Source organism: Acanthisitta chloris, unplaced genomic scaffold (genome assembly GCF_000695815.1).
Source record: "Acanthisitta chloris isolate BGI_N310 unplaced genomic scaffold, ASM69581v1 scaffold8251, whole genome shotgun sequence".
NCBI lineage: Eukaryota > Metazoa > Chordata > Aves > Passeriformes > Acanthisittidae > Acanthisitta > Acanthisitta chloris.
The window spans coordinates 10,371-34,258 of NW_008654295.1; the positions used below are offsets into that span (position 1 = coordinate 10,371).

General features: G+C 39.0%; 1 protein-coding gene across 1 annotated transcript in view; it reads right to left on the reverse strand.

The window, feature by feature from the left end:
- The window catches only part of LOC103810532 (epithelial splicing regulatory protein 2-like), a gene marked incomplete at its 3' end in the record, with an annotated part of 27,295 nt that extends 9,516 nt beyond the window's left edge, over positions 1 to 17,779 (reverse strand). The window contains 2 exon segments of the mRNA XM_009083435.1: positions 16,670 to 16,798; positions 17,645 to 17,779. Coding sequence (XP_009081683.1) covers positions 16,670 to 16,798; positions 17,645 to 17,779 — 264 coding nt within the window.
- Positions 17,780 to 23,888: the final 6,109 nt, after the last annotated feature.

A 23,888-nucleotide genomic window follows, 5' to 3' on the forward strand; every position in this document is an offset into this window, starting at 1 on the left:
GGGACAGAGCTGGATAAGGAGAGGCACTTACATCAGCACCTTGTGTTAAGGTGCTTAATTTGCAGACAGATACACCTATAAAATGAAGTTATTTAATAGTAGAGAACATATTTGAAACTATAAGAAGGATGAAATATCCCCCCAAAAAAAAACCTGTTACAGTGCAATTCTCTGCACACTACCAAAACATACAGAAAGAATAAACACATCACAAACAGCACCCCACACCCCCCAAGAAACTAAATGTCAACCAACCCAAACTCTTGCAGATTCACAAAGCCAGTTTCCTCCCAATTGCTAGCACAGGTTGTGTTCCTACCCCAAGTTGGCGTCTTGAAGAACCTGGGGCTATAAAGCAAGTCACTGTTCAAGGATGATTTAAAGTCAGAAAAATTGAGATCTGAGAGTGCTCAAAATACCTCAGCTGATATGTAAACACCAGAGAATGAAGAAAATTCCAGTGGACTCAAAAGGAACCACTTCAGAAATGCAGTTCTGTGGACTGCCAGTCACAAACAACAAATACTCTCACCACAATAACACACATGAGGAGAATTGCCTTCTTTCTAAATGCAGCAACATACTACTCTCTGTTTTAACTTCTGGGCACAGTAAAGAGCAAATATTTGTAAAAAGGGATTGGAAACGGTGATAGTAATGAGCCTCCAGAAGACATACAGTGATTCCTGCCAAAAGGAAGCAGAGTCTTACTGATGAACAGTAATAAAACACTCCCCAAACCTTCAACTTTGTACCCTGTGCTTCTGAAGATGCTCGAGAGCCAATATAAAGTCTGTAGTTAAGGAGCTATTTTGATCAGATACAAGGAGAAATCCAACCCATACAATTTGAGGAAAGCAGCAAAAGTATCCAGCCTCCTGCTCTACAAATGAAACATAAGAACTGTAGTTCAAAAAGAATTCAAGTTGGAAAACAAATGAAGAAAAATGTTTGGACAAGGGAGGAAATGCTCAGGTCAAATGGTTTAAGTTGAGTTAGTAAAACTCCAGACTGCTGCACTGAAATATTCTCAATTTTTCTCCAGGTGGCATTTCCCTCACAACCTATAGCTGAAAAGGCAGATACACAACACAGCTATTTTCAGAAGCCTGTAATGAGAAGACACCATGGTAGTAAAATATTGCAGACACCAAAACAATTGGGCAGTATTCCAAGTGTACTAAGGTTTAAAGATCTCCCAAGAGGCAGCATTTGTTTTTATTTGTTACTGAGCCTAAGTATTTGCACTGTATATCTATTAAACGTCAGTGATAACATTCAACATTGCAAACTTTCCCAAGGAGACAATCAACATGTCAAAACAATTTTCCACTTTTCTTACTAGAGGCTAGCAGCTTAAAGTGTCTTAGCTAGAACATCACAAGGTTGGCAGGCCTTGCTGAGAGCTTATTTAGAATCTCCTACTTTAAAAACAACCTTTTTCAAACTTTGGGGTGTACTCCTGTAGAACAGGGTAAAAAGAGTGTGGGAAGAATAGTCAGGAGACATAAACAATCCTTCCTATGCAAAACAGCTCAACCATGGCATGGGTTAACTAAGGAGAGGAATGGAGTAGCAGAGTGTGAATGGGAAGCTTCACCTAGGAGAAGAAAGAGCATTAGGCAAAACAGCAAGCAGATTAGCCTGAACTAGCTTCTTTCATCTACATGAGGAATCTCCAAATTCTGCAAAGGTTGAGCATGAAAAGCTTAACTGTGGACCAACTTTTGTTACTACAGATTACCTTGGACCTTCAAGTCTTTCACACAATAGATGCACTCTATCACACCTATCAAAAGTGTGAAATCAGCCACTGCAGATGTGCTTATGGAGCCACATTATTAAGCAATTCTGCCTTCCTGCAGAAAAGCCACCTTCAGCCTCCTTTCTTGCACCATGAATTTCAGGCAGCCTTGCAAAAAACAGCCTTGAACCAGTATACACCCAAATGAAGCAAGCTAAGGGCAAGTTGAGACGAGCACCAGATCTACATTACGTCTTTCTGTCTCACATGTTGAACAACCTGTCCACAACTCTGTCATTGCGTAAATTCCATCCACATCTCCTTCGCTCCACCAATAAAAACCATCTCAGCTATTTACCTCCTGTCATTCATCTTCATGCTGCCCTCCACAGCACTCCCCCACTTCAGCATGCAAAGCTGCCCCACCTTAAGGCTTCCTTCACCAAGCTCCCACACCCTGTCTGCCCTGTTAATCTCCCCATTTCAGAGTTGGATGGAGCATTAATTACCCGTTTGCATCTTGCAACCAGCCCTCATTTGGACTGCAAGAACCACAGCCTATTAGCATCACCCTCCTCCTCTACTGCTTATTCCACCACATCAGTCTCTCCAGTAGAGCTTTGATGAGTCATTCCATATTTAAAGGAATATGTTCAATAATTCAATACAGATATTAAAAACTGAACAGAGAGAAGAGGAAGAATCAAACCTGCCGCTGTGTACGTTTGCCTCCACGAAACCTAAAACAATTCTTAGAGAAAAGGTGGTGAGAGGGAAGGACAGCAGCAGTTTGAAAAACTGGCTGAACAGGATTTTGGTCATGCAGCTGAGTACAAAGAGAGTGAGGAGACATGCTTTGCCAGCAGCAAAGCTGGATGAAAGCCAACACAAGCTGCTGTTTTTTTTGCAAATGAATCCCAAGGGACTGAAATGACAGCCCCCTTCGTGTTGCCTTAACTATAGCTGAACAAAGCTGTGGATCTTAGAGAAACACAAAGATTCTTCATTAAGTGTTTCTATAGTTATGATGCACAAAAGACTAAAATAAACCTCTGGCTATTTGGATATTCCCGTTTCCCTAACTAAAAATAGCTCTCATCCTTGAGAAAGGCCACTGCATCTGTGCTGTAACTGTGCCTGGCATGGCAATGAAATACTGAGATAATTCAGTCACAGAATGCATCCATGCTGTCAATGGAACCATTTCTAAACCAGCAAGGTACTCTGGGGCATTCTCCCTTTAAATCATCTCTGAGAAATAAAAGAAAAATCAGAGTTCCAGCAGCTCCTAGTGAGTCTTCAAAACGTGATCCTTTCCTTTAGCAATGCAGAAAGTTTCTGTTTTGCTTCTTTTGGCCTTCCTGACCCACCACAGCTAACAGCACCAGGCAAGACAAAATTATACACAGACCCCCAGAATTAAAGACATCCTTGTAATTTAACCAGGCCTGGAATGCCATGCTAAAGCGTAACACAAAAATCTAGAAAGCAGCTTAGTTTGTAGACCACATTTAACCTAGATGTGACTCTATTCCCAAGTGGAAGGATGAGTTATTAGATTTATCAATATTCTTTGCACAAAGAATGGTCCTCATGGTGTGGGGACCTGGTTTCAAACCAGTAGTATAGACAGGCATGTTACAAAATTGCCCAGAGTTAACAATTTGGTGTTTACACATGAATACACAGTCTAGTTTATGCCAAATTAGCATATCAAGCAATGCTCATTTTGACCTCTGTGCCATCTTTAGACTTGGGTGTGAGGACAAATCACACCTTGTCCAGCTAAAATTGGAGATGTGAGAGAGAGATAGTACTTGATTTAGCACAAAACCTGTCAAAAAATTTGAACAGGTTTAGCATTCTAGACAATTTTCTTGCAAGAAAACCCCAAACAAACAGAAACAACAACAAAATCCCCAATTTTTTCAGAAGTGACATCTTTTGGTTGTTATTAAAAGGAAAACTTTCAGGGATAACTTAGAAGAAAAGTCGTTTCCACTCATCTATGCTCATTTATTCTGATATGTTCCCTTGAGCTTAAAAACTCCCTTATATTTCTAAAACTAAGCTGTCCTAGAGAAGGTGCAAATAGACCCCACAGATCTGTAAAATACCCTGAGGTGAAGTTTTCTCTGAGGCACATAAATGTGCACTGCTTACATCTCTTTTGCTGAGACCTATGACTAAAGCCATACTGTTCATAACCACAGATGTTATCCAGTCTTACTCGTGTTAAAAAAAAAAAGTAATCATTGTTTCTTATTACACATTACTGTAATTCAAGACATTAGAGCTTTAGATTGTCTTCTAGGCCTTTGGTGTGAGTCATTCTGGGCTCGTAGCATAGAGCATATAACAATGATCAGCCTTCTTTCAGCTAAGAGTGGCACAGAAAGCAAAGGACTATCTCCAAAAAGGTCTTTCTGAAGATTTTGTATTCCAAGTTATGCTTCAACAGGCAAAAATACTGCAGTTCTGGCACAACACCTGATTTTATGCAAAGTTCTCTATGGGTTATCACCAGAGAACACCCAAACCCAATTATATAGCTGCTGGTGAAGATCCTGAAAGGACATCTCCAGGGGTTGAACACTGAAAGACTTCTGAGAGGAGTTCCAGAGTCTCCATCCTTGAAGATACTAGAGACCCAACTGGACATGGCCCTTGGCAGCCTGCTCAAGTGCCCCTGCTTTCAGGGCTTGGGCTAGGCAACATCCATAGGTCCCTTCCAACCTCAGAACTGTGTGCCTCAGATCTCTTTGCCTACTCTGCAGCACTGCCAAATATTATTACATCAAATCTACCATAGTGTACACATGACAGGGTGGGATGCTGTTTGGGGAAGGACATATTTTCTGGGCCAGGGGAGCAGGGGAGGAGACCAAGAGCTGAGATACAGCCAAATTTCATTAACAGTACTTGGCTGCCACCAAATAAAAGCAAGATTGGAGCACCACAGAAAAACAACATCCAGCAACCCTGAAGTCTTTCTAAAGACTTCTGAAGACCTAATACAGCACAAGAAAACTCAAGAGTAACAAACCATGGCTTTGGAATACAAAGCTTACGTACACACACAAAACATACCATGACATGCCAACCTAGGGAAACAGTTTCACGTGGACTTTGTGCCTCAGATCACACACCCATGAGGGTTTCACATTTATTTACAATACTCTCCATGGGCAGTTTTTTGCTCCTTCACTCTTCAAACCCTAGTGATAGTGTCAGCCTTATCCATGCAATGGAGGAATTTAAAGCATGTCAATACTACTGGGAGGTGCACAGACTGCATTTCAGCAGTATTTACCAGTATGATAACCCTTTATTGTGCTGGGTAACTTTTTAAACAGAGAATCCTATAGTAAGCTCTTGCCTTTGTTCATCTGTTAACTGCTATTTCACATGGCTGATAATGGATACATGGTGACCTTGTACTGAAATTGCTGTATGGAAAAGAAAGAAAAAAGCAGAAGGCCCAGTGCAGCCACAAACAGCAGCTAACTTCCTTTTACCCTTCTAGCTAAATAGGAAAAAAACACTGTCTTTAGATCCTATTCAGATGCAAACATGAAAAAGAAATTGCCCCTTGGTTTTATTTCTTTGCAGGGCAAACATGCAGGAGATAACAGAGGCAGCCCAGGTCTACACACTAGAAATGTTCAAAAATAATATTGCCAGTTTGATTTCTCCTATTAAGAGGAAGGCAATTATTTGCTCTACTGAACACTAATGCCTGAGATTATTTAGTGACTGCAGACTAGCCTGGACGAACGCATGGGTTTCATTTCCAGCTTGCCACAGACAATATGACTTTGCTCAGTATGACCAGTCAAGTCACATATCACTTTAGGCCTCTTGATGTCCTATAAACTATTAAATAACTGAATGAGTAATCAGTCACAGAGGCCACCATAAATATACTCAAGAGAGATATGTACATATTACCCAAAACCAGTCAGAGTTTCCATCCAGCTTTGGAATTTACGAGTGCAAGAGCAGGTTTGTCCTCCTCAGTCTCAAGGAGAGGCAGGATGTGGCACTGAGCTTCAAGCACTGTAGACAGTCTTCTCCTCAAGTATATTATGCTGCTTCTTGCTACCTATTAATCTTGTGGTCATTTCGCATTCTTTCCTGATAGAGGTCCAACTATAGCAAAATCAGGTACTACACATCCTGGTGCTTCTCCAGCTGTTTCAAAACAGTTTCATCTACACTAGCTGCTTACATAGGCAAACTCATTGTTGCCTCTCATAGAGAGAAATTAATTCTTTTCCACTGACAGCATGAGCCAAGAAAGTAACAATAGGGTTAAAGTCTCAACTATCCTATGCTCAGGTTCTGCTATGAAATACCAATCACAAATCTTCAAAAAAAAGTAATAGTTAAAAACCAAAGAATTATATTTTAAAGCTATTTATGATATCCACTTGTTGGGAAGCTGAAGGTACATGAGATAATACCACCTGGTCCTTTTCCTTGTTGTCATGGCACAGGCCACCACAGGTTTCCCCAGCCAGGAAGGCACACAGCCTACAGATACCTCTTATAATTGCTGTAAGAGTTCAAGGGAGAAGAATGGAAGGTAGTCCTCAAGTTTATTGCATCCTTCCACTCAACAAAGCGTAGGAAAGTACTTAAAATTCATTATACTCTTTCAGAATTATGTAAAGGGACTGGTAAACTCAAGCTTAAGTGAGGGTAACCTACAGCTAATTTCCTGCATAAAAATAGGTTTGTTAGCATTGTTCAGCAACAGGTAGATCATATAATACAGAAATAGATCAACAGTTGTCATGCTTTGTCTGTCCAGTGACAGTTTGTGGAACATAGAAAACAGACCATCTTCACTCAGAACTCTGATACTGCAGAAGTTTCATCTTTAAGACAGTGTATTTCTCTGTGGCTCTTTTTAATTGGGACCAGGTCTTTGTGCAACAAAGTAAAGAATAGCTAACTAAAAGTTTTAATTCTTCCTAGGAAAGAATGCAAACATCTAACCTTCTGCCAAGACAAAATCTGTCCAAGCCTTGCCACTTGAGCATTTTATGACCATTTTTGATTAATTATTTCTTAGATGGAAGTTTGCAACACCAGATTATTTGCATGCTTTCTAGCTATGGTATCTACAGCATCTAATTCAGGTAATGCATTAAGCATAAAAGGCAAGACCATGGCTCAGGCCATCTAAATGTCACAGCAATCAGGTCACAGCTTTTATCTTCAGAAGCACAACCTGTTTTAATAAGAGAGTGTTGAAATATGCAGAGTACTCCATTAATAAGCTACTTCAAGTTAGCCTTGTGTAAGATAAAGCACTCCAGTCCAGCAACATAAGAATTTCAGAGTTTCTAGACTTTACTATTACATTATGCATCAGGAAATTGTTAAATAAGGAAACACTTACTGACATAAAATAAATTTTTACCTTTAGATTAATCTGTATGAAAGAAGCCACTAGGTATCAAGGACCAATCAAAAAAAAAAAAAAAAAAAGAACAGTAAAAATATGCATATCTTGCAAAACACTTTAGCATTTGTTAGCATGGATTATTCACAAATCTGACCTTAAGCAAGAAGAAAACTCTGAATATTAGTAATGAAAAAAATCCCTACTCTGTCAACCTTTTACCTACATTTCAAGCAGGATTACAATGGTGCCTCACACTCCTCACAGTCCGCTTGCTATCAGCTCGAGTCATTACAGCCTGAAAGACAAGGTTGGACATACTTTCCAAACTCTAAGTTTTAATTAATGCCATGACTGCAATATTTCCCAAAGTCTTGATTTAAGCACAAGCTCTCTCTCAGTGTTCTATACCTCCCCCACTCCCACTTGCCTCTGTTTCAAGGACAAACTTTCATTAGCAATGTGATCTTTAGCACTGGCTCTATTGACTGTAATGCATGGGACTGCTCTATTTACTCAACACTACCTCATTGTTTGTAGTGCAAGCTTAACCAGTTGTAGGAGAATAGCCAATACCTGCAAAATTTAAGCATTTTTTTTCTATGGGGTTGTTTTTCAAGTTGTTTTTGTAGTAATATGCAGGGAGAGCAAAAAGAAGACATCAAAATAAAGAGACACCTATTATGCACTATACAGTATCCTCCCTGATTTTCTCATACTCCTGCCTCTCCATTAAACATACACCATAAGAATATCATAGGCATGGACTTTCTCAAATAACAGTCTTGAGATCCATGAACTTTCTTTGCTTATATAAGACTCCAAGTGACTCTTGCTCAAACCCTTAAAAATATCAGCAAAAGAAAGTCAAACTGGCTCTACTCCCTTTCCTAAATGGGGAGTGTTTCCTTTCTTGTACAAACATACTTTCACAAAAACATGGAGTGGAAGTAGATCCCTAAATCAGCTTGCCTTGAATCTCATTTTCAAGTCACAGATAAAGGCAGCAACCCCACGCATCAAGAGTTGCTTAAGTTTGACATAAGGAAAAATGAGAGTAAGAAATTATTAGAGAAGGTTTCAGCAATTTGCAGCTGAATATGACCACAATTTACACTTGGCCTTCCAAGGGATTCAGACCTGCCCAACACAGAACAAGGATATTAATGGTGACATTATTTTGATGTCATTTCCTCATAGAACTACACCCTCTCTTTCAGGCAGCCTCTTGTTTCCAAAATGAGTTCATTGTGACAGAAAAGACTCGATACAAATTATCTGAATATGAGGCAAGTCACACAGCTTCTTGTGATCAATTCTCAGCATCTGAGACTTATAGACAATTTGTATTTTCTTTTGTTTCTTTAAGCATATTGCAAAAACAGCAGTTTTCTTCTCCTGCACTCCATATTTACATCATGCCATTTCACATGTTTTACAAAAAGCAAAAGTTTAATTCTGTTGTAAGAACTAACACTAAGACAACTCAAGTAATCAATCAAGCAACCCCCAAAACACTGTCACAGTCATCCTTGTGACAACTGTGTATTTTCAGTTCTAGAGCTTATGCATCCTCCTCCAATCCAGTAGTATTGAATTCAAGAGGTTTGATGTGCTATACATTGTTGTGTCTGTCTTAAGCTGCAAAAGGAACCTAAATTAGCTTTCAGGCACACACCTACAATAAGACCTACTTGCAAAGCAAAACCTCCACAGTGGCTTTTACACTTAATTTTTCAGGTTGCAAACCATAGCTCTCCTTTACTCTTAGTGCAATTCACTGCAACAAAATTACTTATCAGGGAAGTAAATGTCTTTACAGAAATTATGGCAGAACTAATTCCACACACCACCAATGTCTATACAACTCATTATAATGTTAAAGCACCTGCTTAAATTTCTCCAGAATTAGAGCCAGAGAATGGAAATCCCACTAACTTTTTATTTTAATTCGGTAAGAATGATAACACAACTCAGAGACTGTACTAGAGCTCTAGTAATAGAACCTTTTATTTTAAGCCAACAGGTGTCCAAAAGGGAATACAACCTTTTCTTAACCTTAAAATTTACTTTCTTTCCAATAATTTATTGCTAATACAATATCCTGTTCTCAACACTCTCTGCCCCCGTGTGACCACTGCAGCTCTACAAAGAAAGGTAGCAGGAGTCAAGAGAAACTAAAATATTTTGAAATGGAAATTTAGGATAAGTGGCAAGAGTTGGTTTTGGTTCTTGTTTTGTTTTGCCACTCATCACAGGGGCTGAGCATTTCAATTTCCAACACCTTCTGCATAGTACTTATAACTCACATCTGCCTTCACAGCATGTGAATTTAATGAATGAGGGAAAAAACAGTAAAGCAGCTGTTTGTAAACAAAGCAAGAACAGAGGCTATTGTATAGAAACATATTGGAGTAAGTTGTGAACATTTTAAAGAACATCAACAGAAACTTATCAGAGCAAAGCACCGAAAAATGGTTTGTAGAGCAAACATGATTTCTTGATTCAATACTGTCTTAGGACATACGTGACAAGGTCTTTTGGACTATCAATATTTTCCCCCTTTTACTGAAGTTATAGCTAACAGTAATTGATCATGGTATCTCTGCAGGTTGTGTGCAAAGCAGCAACTCTCATGAAGACAAAAGCTTTTCCAGACCAGATAGGAGATGGCAAAGACATGAATGTGAGGAAGAGGGAGATTTACTGTTTGTGCTTCTAATTCAGAGACATAAGAGTTCCAATTTTAACCATAGATATTATAAAATAAAACAGGGTTGACATTATGTTGCTTAAAAAATGTAATCTTCAGTCAGCATTTTTAGTTTTGGCAACAACACTGCTTTGCTAGCAATATCAATTCCAGCATCTATGAATCAGTCTTAAACCTAACTGTTCAGCAAAGAAGTGCTGCAACATGTTGACAGAGATGTTGCCCTCGTTTGGCAGCACTCAGCTATACAAGAACTTTTGCATAGAACTTAAGGGTGTTGAGTTTTAAAAAAAAGGACAAAAAAAAAATTCAAGTAAACCAACATGCTGACCAAAGAACTGTGTAACTCTTTCAAAATGCTACTGGAAGAAGAGGGTTTACAGGCAATCAAGAATATCCACACAAAGTTTCCTAAGCTGCTTCCATGTTAACAGCAAGAACAGGTAGAAGCACTCCATGGACAGTTACTGTCAAAATAGTACAATACAAATCATAGAATCATTTAAGTTGGGAAAGATCTTCAAGACCATTGAATCTAACCATTAACCTAACACCACCAAGTCAGTCACTAAACCATGGCCCTAAGTGCCACATCTACACACTAAACTCCTTTTTGCTTCATTTAATCCTCAAACACTTTTGAAAACCCTGAGAATAACTTTGAGAATAACACATTTCCAGTGGCTTGGTTTTTTTTTTTCAGTAGCTACTTACAGCAAACTAAAAGAAGTTCAGAGTCTTTGAGGAACATGCAGTCCAACAATCTTTGTATTAAAATGCTTCTACCCTCTTTCGCTGCCTTACAATGGCTTTAAAAAAAAAAAGCTGCAAGTACAATTTCAAGCTAAATTCAAGTATTCAGATATATTATAGCTGTGGGAACACCCAAATGTGCTAGTGACACAGTTTTCAAACACTATGCAACATCCCTCTGTGAAGATGGACATTTCAAGCTGTTCTCTACAGGTTATAGGAAGTTAATTTGTCTATATGTGCTAATCCATCCAGACTTGGTAATGTAATGTTACTGTTCAACTTCACCAGGAAAAGTAGCACCATCTGCTACTATAACAAGAAAATAATCTACTCATACTCATCCTCAAACCACTGGGCCAAATTATTCACTTCTAATTTTAAGAGAAGATAGCCCAGCTAGCCAAGACTACTGCACTTTTATGCCTGCAAAGACAAGAACCTGCAGCTTTAGACAAATTCATCTATCTAATTCTCTGTTCATTGTGAAGTGAAAGGCACCTAAATATAGAAACAAAGCAAGGAAACCTTTTTCTTCCCTAAAGGAAATACTTGAAGAATTCAGATAAAAGTACTACAGCCTTTGGAGAAGGTAAGGTCACTCTTTTCCACAAAACCTAACAGAACAGAGATGGTGCCAATAACAAATGCATTCACATGATCTATATGTGTATATTCATGTACACATATATAGAACATACACAACAGAGGAACTGTTTCTGCTATTAACTCTTCTCTGGTTTTGAGGGAACAGATTTGAGTGTTTCACTAACAATGCAGGGGGAGCTGAGTAGCACTGGGGATTTGTAAAGGGAAAAATAGTTTACCTATGCCATCAATAACAGAATTACAACTATGGTTCTGAAACAAGAGTTAGCCATCCATTTTCACTGCAAAAAATAAAATAAAATTTTAACCCATGCTGTAACAGCCTGCAGCTACAGGAAGCATTAGCACATCCTTAACTCCCTGCAGCAAATACTGATGACATTCCAATATGAGGTATCAAACATAATTTAACCAATGCTCATCTAAATTTATCAATAAAAAGAGGGAGCTGTTGGGTGCTAATACATAGTAAGAACCCCACATAAGGCTACATGCTCAGCCCTCCTATAAGAGCAGGAGCTTATCACTTACCTGCCTTGACAACCTGAAGGCTACCTTGTGTCTCTCAGGGAATCCTCATCACTCACTGCTCATACCAAACCAAGGCCACAGTTTTACAACATAAACTGCTCTGCAGCCTTTCTATCTTAAAATGTTCCTCTCCTTTCACACATACCTTAGTGCTATGGCTGCCCTCATAAAAACTATCCAAACTGCCACACTGTGCATCAGACAGAACTGCCCCAAACCAGAACTGTTCTTAACTCAGAACAGTGCTCTGCTCCAGGTCCTTCTGCAGCCCTAAAAACTTCTGTATTGGCAGAATGCAGGTGAGGGAGGTCCATGTAGCAGCACCTACCTAAGTGAAAGGTGCCACTAAAAAGTTATTATACAACTGCAGCTTGAGAACACAATGTGGGGGCAGACATACCTTAAGCTGGTATCACCATCAAACATGTTGGATCATGAAAACACAACCAAAGGGTGTAGTTTCATGGGACGTGAGCCTGGACAGCAAAGCAGGTTAGAAGTTCCCACCCCACCTGCTCATTTCAGTGATCCTGTTTACAGCACAGCTTCACAAAGAGTTTTCCTGACACAACAAAAAGATGGCAAAGTATGGTGTAGGGCAAAGGAAGAAGCTGGCATCACTGCTGAAGCCAAATCATGTGAAACTACACCCTATGTATTTGTTATGGAAAGAATAGCCTGTCTAGTAACACTTGCCAAAGCTTTACCAAACACCTGCTCCTAAACATGAGAACTCAGACCCAGCAAATATTCCAAAATACAGACTCTGTTAGGAGCTTTATTGAGGTGATTCAGTCACCAATAATCTTAAATTGGAAGACCGTGAGACTCAAGAGGAAAAAACAAACCACACTGCATTTTCAGGCTTTTTTTTCTGCAGTTTGAAGATTGAGAGGTGTAATAAAAATATATACAAAAATATTTTTAGCCAAAATGAAGGTGTAACAGCTGGCAAGGGAGCCAAGAAAGCTTTTTGCTAGCACTTTGTGAGGAAGAGGCTGCAGAACAAGTTTCTCCTAAAAAAAAAGTTGTAACCGGTTTATCAGGTTAGAGGAATTTACTGGTTCTTCCGCCTCTCCCCCCAGCCCATTTGTTTCCAAAAGCTCATTTAACCAGCTTGTTTCTTCTTGAATCTGTTGAAAATAAATTGCACCTGCAGCTCAGCTGGATGATCAATAGGCATCCAAACATGCTTTAGGGAACAGGCAATTTGCTATCACCTGATGAAGTGGCAGCCACTCAGTATTTCCAATTAGTGCATTGCTTAGGGGAGTGGGAGGAAAACACCCATTTTGTCTTTCTCCATGTAAGAATATGAATTGAAATCATCATTCACATACTGGATTCAATGTACAATGTGATAAAAGATCAGCAAAAGTAGAGCAGCCTTTCAAACAGTTTTGTAATACTTAAATGCCAATCCATAGGTGAAATTCGGGTGCTTTCAATAGGTCCAAAAGCAAACCCAAGTCTCACATGAGAACCTCTCCCTTTATGTACCTCCTTCAAAGTAAGACAGTAATTACAGCTAAGTGCTGCAGACAGCTCTCCAAAGTTATTAGCTCTTCTTAGACTTATTCTTTGTCAGGAAGACATGCAAATATTGCCTTGCAAAAGGAAAGGAACATGTCTTAAGGCAAGTCATGCTGATTCAGCCAGGTTTTCTGTATGGGAAGGATTAAGAAATTCACAACACTTTAAACTTCATATGTGATCTTTAACTCCTAACCCCCATGGCTAGAATTAGAGAAGCACATGAGAGAATGTCAGCTTTTTGATGACAGAGTAATGGGGCTGAGAAAAAGGCAAAGTTCACTTTGGTTTTGCTCTTTCAAAGCAAGCTCCCATTCCTGCAAGTTTTCAGAGAGCAGCCTGAAAATAATTGTTCTCCTTTAAAAGCTTGGAAATTGGGAAACTATAAAGCTCCAGCAGTTAATTAGAAAAATATAAATAACATGCTAAATAAGCCAGTCCTTGATTTGAGGATCTGAACAATGAAAACTAGCAAGAATGTCCCAGTAAAGCAGGAAGGAAGGGAGGACATGAATCCCTTTGGTAAGTGGTGCAGTTAATTCATGTTTAGAGGTTTACATCACAGGCACAGGACAGTTCCAAATAATTGAACAAAAGGTCTCCCACTTACTTTGTTAAATAAAAATCCTCACATTTTTCTACTCAGTAGCATTCTGCAGCTACAAAAATCTCAGTCAGCAGCTGTGAGTTCACCATTATTAGTTCAACATCAGTGATAAGCTATAAATGCCATTTTGAGCTAAATACATCAAGCAGGCTGATTCCAAAGGGCACACATTTTATTGCTTCAGGTAACTATTTCCCTAGTATTTGTACATTACCAGCAACTCCCTTCCCCACCCAAAACTTAGCTATCACAACACTGAGCATCACCTATCAGAAAAGGCAGATGGATCCCATAAATGCAGTAGCATCTGAGATCAAATGCTCATTAGCCTGGTCAAGTACAGTATGTAAAAACTTGCAGCAAAACTTAACATACACTACAGCAAATAGCTCAGTTATTTGAAGGCACTGTGCTTCACAACCTCATTTTGTCAAGTTGCACAGGAAAAAATATATCGATGAGGAACTAACTCTAATTTAGACTATTTCTTAAGATAAACCACAGTAGCAAGCTGTGCAAGATGGAACACTTCAAGAATATGAAGTAAAATTGAAATGATGTATCATTTGTTGAAGTGCCTTGTTAAGAGCAGAGTAAAGACTTAACCACAGATTACAGGCTTTTGGTAGACACCATCACTGCTGGAAAGTGAAGTAAATAGCAATAGGAGGAGGCTTTCTGTGGTCAGTGGAAAAACTCCAGACCCACAGTAGATGATCTACTGTTTACCACTTACAAATCACCATCAGAACCACAGATGCTTGAGGTTGAAAGAGACCTCTGAAGCAAGAATAAAAGTTACAATGGATTTGTGCTTAGTGCTTCTCACTTTCCTCTACACGTAGAGACTGAGAACCCAAGCAAAAGCCAGAAACAGGCACCGAAACTTTCACTTACATGATTGAGATATGTGCTAAAGTGGAAGATTTTCAGCTGCATCATCAAATTTTCTAGCACAATCCAAGGAGGGTGTGGAAAGCTAATTTGACGTACTCTATAATATTATCTCAAATCAAGGTACAAGTCTGGTTCCTTTTCAAATAACCACATTATCCAGTGCTTTTGCTAATCAAAACATTGAACTCAAAGAAAAAAAAACTCTATGTGTTGACAAATACCTGACTCATGCTTAAAAAAGATGATGCAATGAAAATACTTTATGAATTTGCCTTCAAAAAAGCAGAAAAGGACCTACTGCTATATAAAAAAGTTTTGCTTTTTGCCATCATTGCAAGTAGGAGGTTGAATTAATTCTCTCCTAACTCCCACAGGAGTCAGGACACATGGAGGGAAAAGGAGAAGAGTTTAGGTAAACTGTGTTCCAGAAGGTCTATGACAGAACTGGCCACATCACTACTGGCATCCAACAATGAACAGCAAAATCATTCTTTAGTTGCATAGATATGCAAACAAAAAGGAAAAAAATTGTTGTTTTTCAAGAGCTTCTACCCACCTACACACAAAGGTACTATTTCCTTTTATTTGCTAAAGCAGACCCACCTACAGTGCAATTTACAGCAATAAGATACAATCTCTCATAAAGTATTGAGTATAATTAAAGTGTGTCTGTTATAAAGGTAAACAGAGTGTACTAGGCTAAGCTGTTCCAGATGTCTTTAGTGCAAGATCTGGGACAAGATCAAACCTGCAGCTGCACATTTTCTCAGGGGTTATTACGAAGCTTAAAAAAAAAATAAATCACCTCTTGGTCTTGGTCTATAGCAAAACCAGTGCAAGTAGGACAAATGCCACCTACAGCTAATGCTGACAGAGTGTCTAAGTCACATAAAAGCTACATGTTTCTGTGTTCAGAGATACTCACTCCAGAGTACAGTGTTAACCATTCAGTATCAAAGAGTGTTAGGACTAAGTCTGCCAAGTTATCTGTGTCACCAGAAGTTACAGCAACATGAACCTGTTCTACTGCCTAAGCAAGTTTCTTGCTGAAACACACCTACGAATGATTCAGACAAGGTGTGGAAAGCCAGTTTTATATGTTACACAAAAATGCACTATTGTATTTTTCCATTCAAGCACATTTTGCCTATAGAAAAGAGTCACAGCAAGCAAACTTTCAGGAACTGTATATGTATACACTATTTGAATTATATTTTTAAAGTATATAAAGTCCTCTTGAGCTGTAAGTATCACACAAATGTACAGATTTACTGTCTTAGTGTGATATTAAGTGGGCCAAAGAGCAAAATTACAGAACTCATCAAAAAAAAAAAAAAAAAGAAGTCACTTTATAATCCACTAATTAAGCTCATCTGGAAAAGTGATACACAACAAGCACAGCTGATATATATTATACTTTTCAATATTTTCAACTATCTTTAAGAATAAAAGTGAGAAAAAGTAAGTTTTTAATAGACATTAGAGCAGTGAACCTGTAGATTAAAACATCCTATGATAATTTTGAAAGTTTGATTAGCACTGCTGTATTAAGTAGTATTCTTACCAGCCTATTCTTTTAAGGCTTAAGAGAAAGTTGGAATAAAAATAGACCCACCAAAATAACCAGAAGCCAGATCTTCCAAAGACTACAGCATCAGCTCAAATACTCTGGCATTGTACATAACTGTTTCAGAACCATTTCAAACGGCTCATGTCTCTTTTGGGTTAGCTTTAAAACAATCACAAAAAGTTGCTAGTGATTTCAAAGTGAAGGGCAAAGAATTAAAGTCTCTTTCTTTTTTCCAATCCAATAAATCTTGCTCACAGGTGTCACCCTAAGAGCCCCTGCTCCCAAGAGCAGCACCTCACCTGCTGAAGAACCCGGTCCAGTGGTTCAGCTTTGCCCAGTCCCTCTGGTGTTAAGCCACTGACTTCACGGCACTGGTCACTTAAGTCCAAGTTATCTGCTTTCACCAGGGATTTGTGTAGTGTCCCTACCTAAAAACATTTAAAAAATGATGGGCAAAAGTGAGGAACAATCGAATGAGCTCTTTCTACCATGCATTCAGACTGCAGAAAAATCAGAAAAGTGCAGTATCACGTCCCGATAACAACCGCCATGAGAAAAAGCATTTGTCTATTTCACAAATCGAAACCTTTGGCCTCGGTTTCTCTCCCTCCCACCCAGCTCTCTGCTTCAGAGTATCGAACCCATTTTCATGGGATGCCTTTTGCAGTTCGCATCGATTTTTGCGGGAGTTAACTGCAAAAATCACTTAATATTAAGGCAGATTCATTAAACTATTCATGAGATTGATAGCAATGCTTGTTTTATCAAAGCCCTTCACCTCTAGGGGCTTCTTGTTTATGATAAGGGGTTTGGGGGGGGAAAAAATTAAGAGATGATTTTCAGATTGGCCTAAAAATTCTCGGAAGTCAATGTAGTCTCAAAGGTTATCCAAATACTGATTAAAAACAAAAAAACCTCCCCGGCAGCAGGCCACAAAGGGTCCGGCAGCTCCCCAGAGTCAGCTCCCAGGGCAGCGTGCACGGCCGAGCCAGCGGGGGCTGCTTTTTGTTTTAGAGCTTCCCAAATCCTTAGGCATCTGCGGAGCTACAGGTTTTAAGAAGGTCAGGGCAGGGCGAGGTGGAAGAGGCCAAACTTTATCGGAAAGTTATTTTTTCGCTGAAGAGGGAACCAAAAGGACCTTCCCGGGCATGGCCCCGCGCGCTCCCCTCCCTCGGGGAGTTTGTGAAATGAACAAGCGGCTCGGGGAGGCTGCGAGCGGGGACAGCCCCGACCCCACAACGCGCCCTCGCACCCGCTCGCGAAGCCATCCATACCTTCTTGCTCTGGAGATCCACAACTTGCCACACCAAGAGAATTAGTTCCCTCTCATCCGAACCCAGTTTAGCCCCATATGCACCAGCTGTTGCCCCAAACAACACCACCAAAGAGTCACTGTGCGAAGCCGTCATGACCACAGGGGGAAACAACTACAATCAAAAGCAGAGGTCAAAAAAGAGAGAGGGGGAAAAAAAAGGAAAAAAAAAAAAAAAAGACACGCTAAAAAACAAACAAACAAACAAAAGAAAAAAAAAAAAAAAAAAAAAAAAAACCCCTAAAAAAAAAAAAAAAAAAAAAAAGAAAAAAAAAAAAAAAAGGACAAAAAAATCCCATAAGGCTCACCCCCTACCTCCAAGTGATCAAAGAGAAAAGGAGCGAACAAGGAGTCACAATATCAAGAGGAGAGAGAGCTCTTTAGGAGGTAGAGTTTGAGAGGAAAAAAAACATGGAGAAAGAGAGCTCCCATCTCTACCTGTTCCCGGTGATCTCCTTCTTGCCGGGGCTGATTGGGAGCTGAAATTAGCAAGCTGTGGGTTTCTTTCCCTCTGACATCATGGCAGAAGCCCAGCCTGAGCTTGGGCTTTTTTTTTTTCTCCCCCCTTTTTTTTTTTTTCTCCCCTTTCCTTCCCCCTTCCCCTTTCCCTCTCCTGAGTTACCTGCCCTCGGTGCAGCTCATGTGACTCTAGTCAATCTCCCAAAGGGACAAGGCCATTGGGCCCCTGCGAAAGGTGTAGGAGGGACGGAGGGAGAATCAACGCCTGGCTGATCTGGCCTGATTGGTTTTGAAGGAGATCAGAGGAAAACTCCCTTTCTCTCTCTTTAATTGTGCCTGCAGGAAGTGCCTCTACCTGTGTGAGCCGCGCGGGTCCCGCCCGGGCTGGGCACTGGCTCTGGCCCCGCGGGGGCTGCGCACCCACTCCCGGGCCCGTTTTTGGGGGAATTCTGAAGAATCCACGCTTAAAGTTGCTAAAACACAATTTATGACTTAGCCTTGAAACCCACGAAACAAAAGTTTTTACCTGTTTCTGACTAACTCCCTGCTGCGCACGTTGCTGTGTGTGTATCTAACTCCCCACGCCAATGTTAATGTATAATATAAGTGTAGTATTTTACGGGGAGTTTTAAGGGATATTACAGGCAGAAAGTACTTTGCATTTTAGACACTATTCTCCAGATAGTTCATAAAGGTGAGTCCTAGTAAAATAATATTATATTTTTTTTGCTTTGAGAAAAGGTCTAGCTAGGAAGTTTTTCAAGACAGCAATACAAAGCCCCGTGTTTTCTACCCTAGAAGTGCTTAGTAAGGAACTACTTCCTGAGTATCAACTGCAGTCCAAGATGGGCAACTGTTCTCTACCTCTCTCTTGTTTCACAGATGAGACTCTACAGTGGGAAATTACCACCTAGTTTAGCTGCTATAATAACACTCCTGTAAGCACTTTGCTTAATGGCAGCAGCAGTAATGTTTGTAGCATCAGGGACTGAGACAATTTTCAGAGGTATTGTCAACTCAAATTTATTGTAAAGCAGAAAAGAAAATTAAAAAGCCTCTAAAGTGTTTTGATAGTTATCATTTTTCCTATTGCCACCACTGATGGGCTGCTAATGATTTTTAAAGGCCAAATGCTGCAAGTCAGACTAGTAATAATTTGTCTTAATTAAATCTTCAGTTTGTACTTCAGTATTAGTATTGTGTTGAAACAGTTTTCACTGAATGAAAAGTGGTGCTGCTATTTGGCTACTTATGTCTATCATGGGAAAATAAAGAGCTGGACATTTATCTGTGACTATCTGATGGCTTTAATTATTAAATCACATTTTCTCATCTTCTTTTAACATGCTAATTTTATAATTGGTTGATTATAGCAGGTTTGGTGGACCTTGTTTGGCAAACACCGATTCGTATGGTAATACTATCAGCAAGACCAACTCCATTTATTTCCATGAAGATTAACTACAGTTCAGGGATGCTGCCTCATGTGAATTCTCTTAGAATTACTGTATTAGGAGTATATAATATAATGCATTACCTGGCAGAGGCCATGCAGGGAGCTTCACAGTGCACAGGTGTATCTCGTTGAATGTTACAAGAGAGCTGATAAATGCCTCTCATGTGCAGCTGCTTGAGAAGGACTCCTAAAGACAGTTCTTTGTTACAGAAAGGGCAAATTCCCAAATGCTCAGAGATTTATACTTTAATCTGTAACATATATATATGTTTATATTCAAAATGTTTTCAGTACTGTATTTTCTGGTATTGTTGAATTTATGCAACAGCTCTACTTTCCTCTGTCAACAGGTTTCTAGAAGTTCTTGGTAGGATAAAAGCCCAATTATATTCCTTTTGCTTAGTTATATCCTTTGAATATAGTGGTAATGAAACAGCATAACAGCCTGTTCATTGAGTCTGGGATTATTCTTATCCCTTAATTCTGTAATAGGAATCATAAAAATATACTGACTGCAAGTGTGAGAACTGTTCCTCCTATTCCAACCTGTTCTTCCACTCCCAAACACACACATATCATAAGGGGGTGTCTGGGGGGAGGCAGTGTTTGTACACCTAAGTGTAAACACAGATCTTACCTGTAGCTATGTTCACAGGAAGAAAAGTACCAGTCTGTTGCAATTCAGTTGCCTTCATGAGGGTGTCATTTCATAGCTCTAATATGTGACTCCTTCATGCACAATGGGATTATAATTAGCAAATTTCCATATAAGATGATGCACATGATAAATTTTTGGCCAGCTTGACGTATATGCTCACAGGCTTCAGTGAACTGGCACAGAGAATGCCAATACATATGTCCTTGTCTCTTAGGATCTAATGTGAAAGAAAAAGTAATGAAATTCACTTAGAACAACATGTCAAATTAAAGAAGTTCTCCTCAGATCAATGCCAAAGACCCCTGAAAACTTATTTGAACTCCACACATGGTACCAAAGGCTAGTGAGCCCAAAAGCTTGAATGCTTTTCAAAATTGAATTAGCTCATCTAATAAGATGTAGCCTCTCTTCCTAGAAAACCCATCCAGTTTCTACTTTTAGACTATCTTGACTCATACATGAGTAGAATTATAATTCTGCTGTTACTAACTTATCTAAACTATTCTAGCTAAATGAACTTCAAACATATTCTAAAAGTTTAAAAGAAGCATCTAAATGAACACTGGCCTTCCTGGGATAGCAAACATTTGAAGTACTAATGATGCAACTGGTTTCTCATTCACCTTCTGTCCACAACCCTCCAACTTTCTGCCCTGAATTATACCAATCTCTGCAATGTTATTGATCTAAAAAATATAAAGGAATGACATTATATGTCTCCACAAAGCAGCAACAGGATCCACTTCCTGAAAAGCACGTGGGACAAGCCCTTGTACACTGAGCACAGCAAAGTTAATTTGTAACCAAGATCTTGCTGAAATAAAGAGTTATTGCTCACCTTTAGCTTTAATCCTGGCAGGCATATTTATAGAGGTACTTGTTTGTAGACTCCATACAAGGATAATGTCTCATAAATGTAACTGGGTGGAGAATACAAGCTTGAAAGATGGACATGCATTGTTATGCAAGCTCAGTATTGTGGTTAGTTTGGAGTTTTTTCTTATTAATCAAACAAATAAAACTGGAAAATAGAGCAGTTTTACAGTTAGATCACATGAGAATACTGAAGAAACTCATTGAATGCATTGTGAGTGCAGTGGATAAACCTGTAGTGGCATTTTCACTCTTACTATACACACTATACTGGAAGAAAAGAAAAGAAAATCACCTCTTTCACCTTTACTACATTATTATTAAAAATTCCTGTGGACTGAATGTCACCAAAGTCCTTTTGTTAAAGCCTAATATAAGGAGTATGAAACTTGGAGACATGAAATCTGGAGTGATATCCTGGCTGCACTCAGATCTACAGAAATACTTCAATTACCTTTCAGGGAAGCTAAAAGTCAATCTTCTGTTCCAAACTTGTATGATATTGAGAGGTTATTTGTCCTCATTAATATTTTCCACATCACTTAAAAGGGAGAAAATTATGATGATGTTTAACCCTGTAAAATGGTTTGAAATTGTCTGAGAAAATTGAATTAACTTTGAAGTTGCGTCTTCAAAATTGGCCACACTGGCAGAGCAGGGATTTTGGACCTTCTAGCCAATTTTTTTCCTGTGGTTCTGAGAAATAGAGATACTGAATTGATAAGTATGGAGCCTTGGTATTTATCTGCACAATAGGGATTGTAGTAAATTCTCTGCATGCCTCAGCATCTCCAAATTGAATTGGCACAGGAAGTAAAAGATCTGCAAGTGATGTGTAAGCAAATGTGAAAAGACATTTAGATTTCATACCCATTCAGTCCTTGGCTCCTGGACTGCATTATAAGAAACTGCAGCAGTGTTTTCTGAAGGAGGAGCTTACTGTAACTCCTGAAACATAAACCCCTATGTAAAGAATTTTCTGGCATCCTTTCTGAAACAGCAAAGTGGGAAAAGGCATGGGAACAACTGCTTAACAGTGTTCTTTGATTGCTGTCCAGAAGTTTGGAGAGATCTGATTTTTTGGTCTGCCAGGTAGGTCTGTCATGATTACAATGAAGTGTAGAAGCCTTGAAATAATTTCCATTAAGATACTCACAAAAGCTCAGCAATATGCAAAAGTGCTTCAGAAAGGTGATTCTGATGGATTGTTACTCTGCAGATATTAGCACCATCAAGACATACCAAAAGCATTCACATAGAATCCTCTATCAGTTGGACTTTCATTTCTATTGACTCAAAGGTAAATTAAAACATAACATTAGTGACTAGGCAAGACAAATGAAAACAGAATTACTTCCCCTCTAATTTTGCATAGCTTCTCTCCTTTATGGGATGACATTCAGTCCAGTGTTTTAATCTTACAAAGGTTTTATACATGCTCAGCTTCCACTGGAGTATAGGTGTGTGCTGTTTAGCCAAATTTCTCCATGTTTCAGGTATCAAGATTTGGAAAACCTGAGCATTTACTTCTCTACCAAATTTATGGACAGATCAAACATGCATGCATAATAGTGTCTTTCATAAATATTACTACAGATTTACATTAAGGTTAACAGTTTATAACAAATACACAGTGAATTTCCTTTTTTTTTTTCCATTGCAAACAATGGTCCTTCAAACAACTTATTAAACAGTTTGCTGGAGTTGGATTCATTGAAACGGTTGTTGATGAGGAGCTCTGCAAGTCCAACATCGTGCCCACAGCTGGACTCCTGCCAGCACTAGATTGAACAGACCAATATTTTGTCCAGCTGTGCCTTGGAAACCTCCATGGACAGTGCTGCACTACATTGCTGATGAGAAACTTTCTCCTAGTTGCCAATCTGATCTCACTGCTAAATTTTTAAATAATTCACTGCAACTAGTTGAGACAGGATCTTTAAGCTGTGGTAAGTTAGACAAGCCATGTGATACACCTTCTGTTACCTAATGAGATGAATACGAAAGTACTTCCTGTCCCTCTCAGCCTCCCTTATCTGTGATTGGAAACTGACTTTGTTTTGGAGCTTTATTGCCCCTAGAATCTGCCTAAATAAATTTTCATTGCAATTGGTTACTTTTTTCACTAGTCCCAGGTATAATCTGAAAACGGAAATTCAATGGAAAATATTCTTTTTGTGTATAATCTGAAAATGGAAATTCAATGGAAAATATTCTTTTTGTGGCAGGTTTTTAAGCAAATTGCTATTCAGCCTTAGATCAAGGCACTTCTATTACTAACCCATTCTCTCTTTGTCCATTGAAAAGATATAGCAGTTTACAGGTCTGTCAGTGTGGCAGCAGATCCAACAGTAAAACAGTTGCTTTTTAATTATGAGGTTAATCTAATGAGTTGTTTGCTACATAAGCTATAAAGGTAAAAAAACCCTCTACTACCACCATCCTTGCTATCATCACTATCACCCTAGTGAAGAGAGTAAATACATATAAAAGCTGAAAACCAAAATACTGTTATTCACTAGTATTTAAATGCCATGAAGTAGAATCATCTCTCTTGTGAAAAGACAAGAAGTTAACTCCTCATAATGAAAAATGAGAATGACCTGATGTCTACATGAAGCATTTCATTTGGGCCACTGTATACTTTGTTGTTAGCTAACCAACTCAGAGACTTCCATTCATAGGATTAACAAGACAGGAAGCTCAGTAGTCCTTTAACTCTTTAGAAAAGAATTTTTGTAGCACTCCTTCAGTGAACCA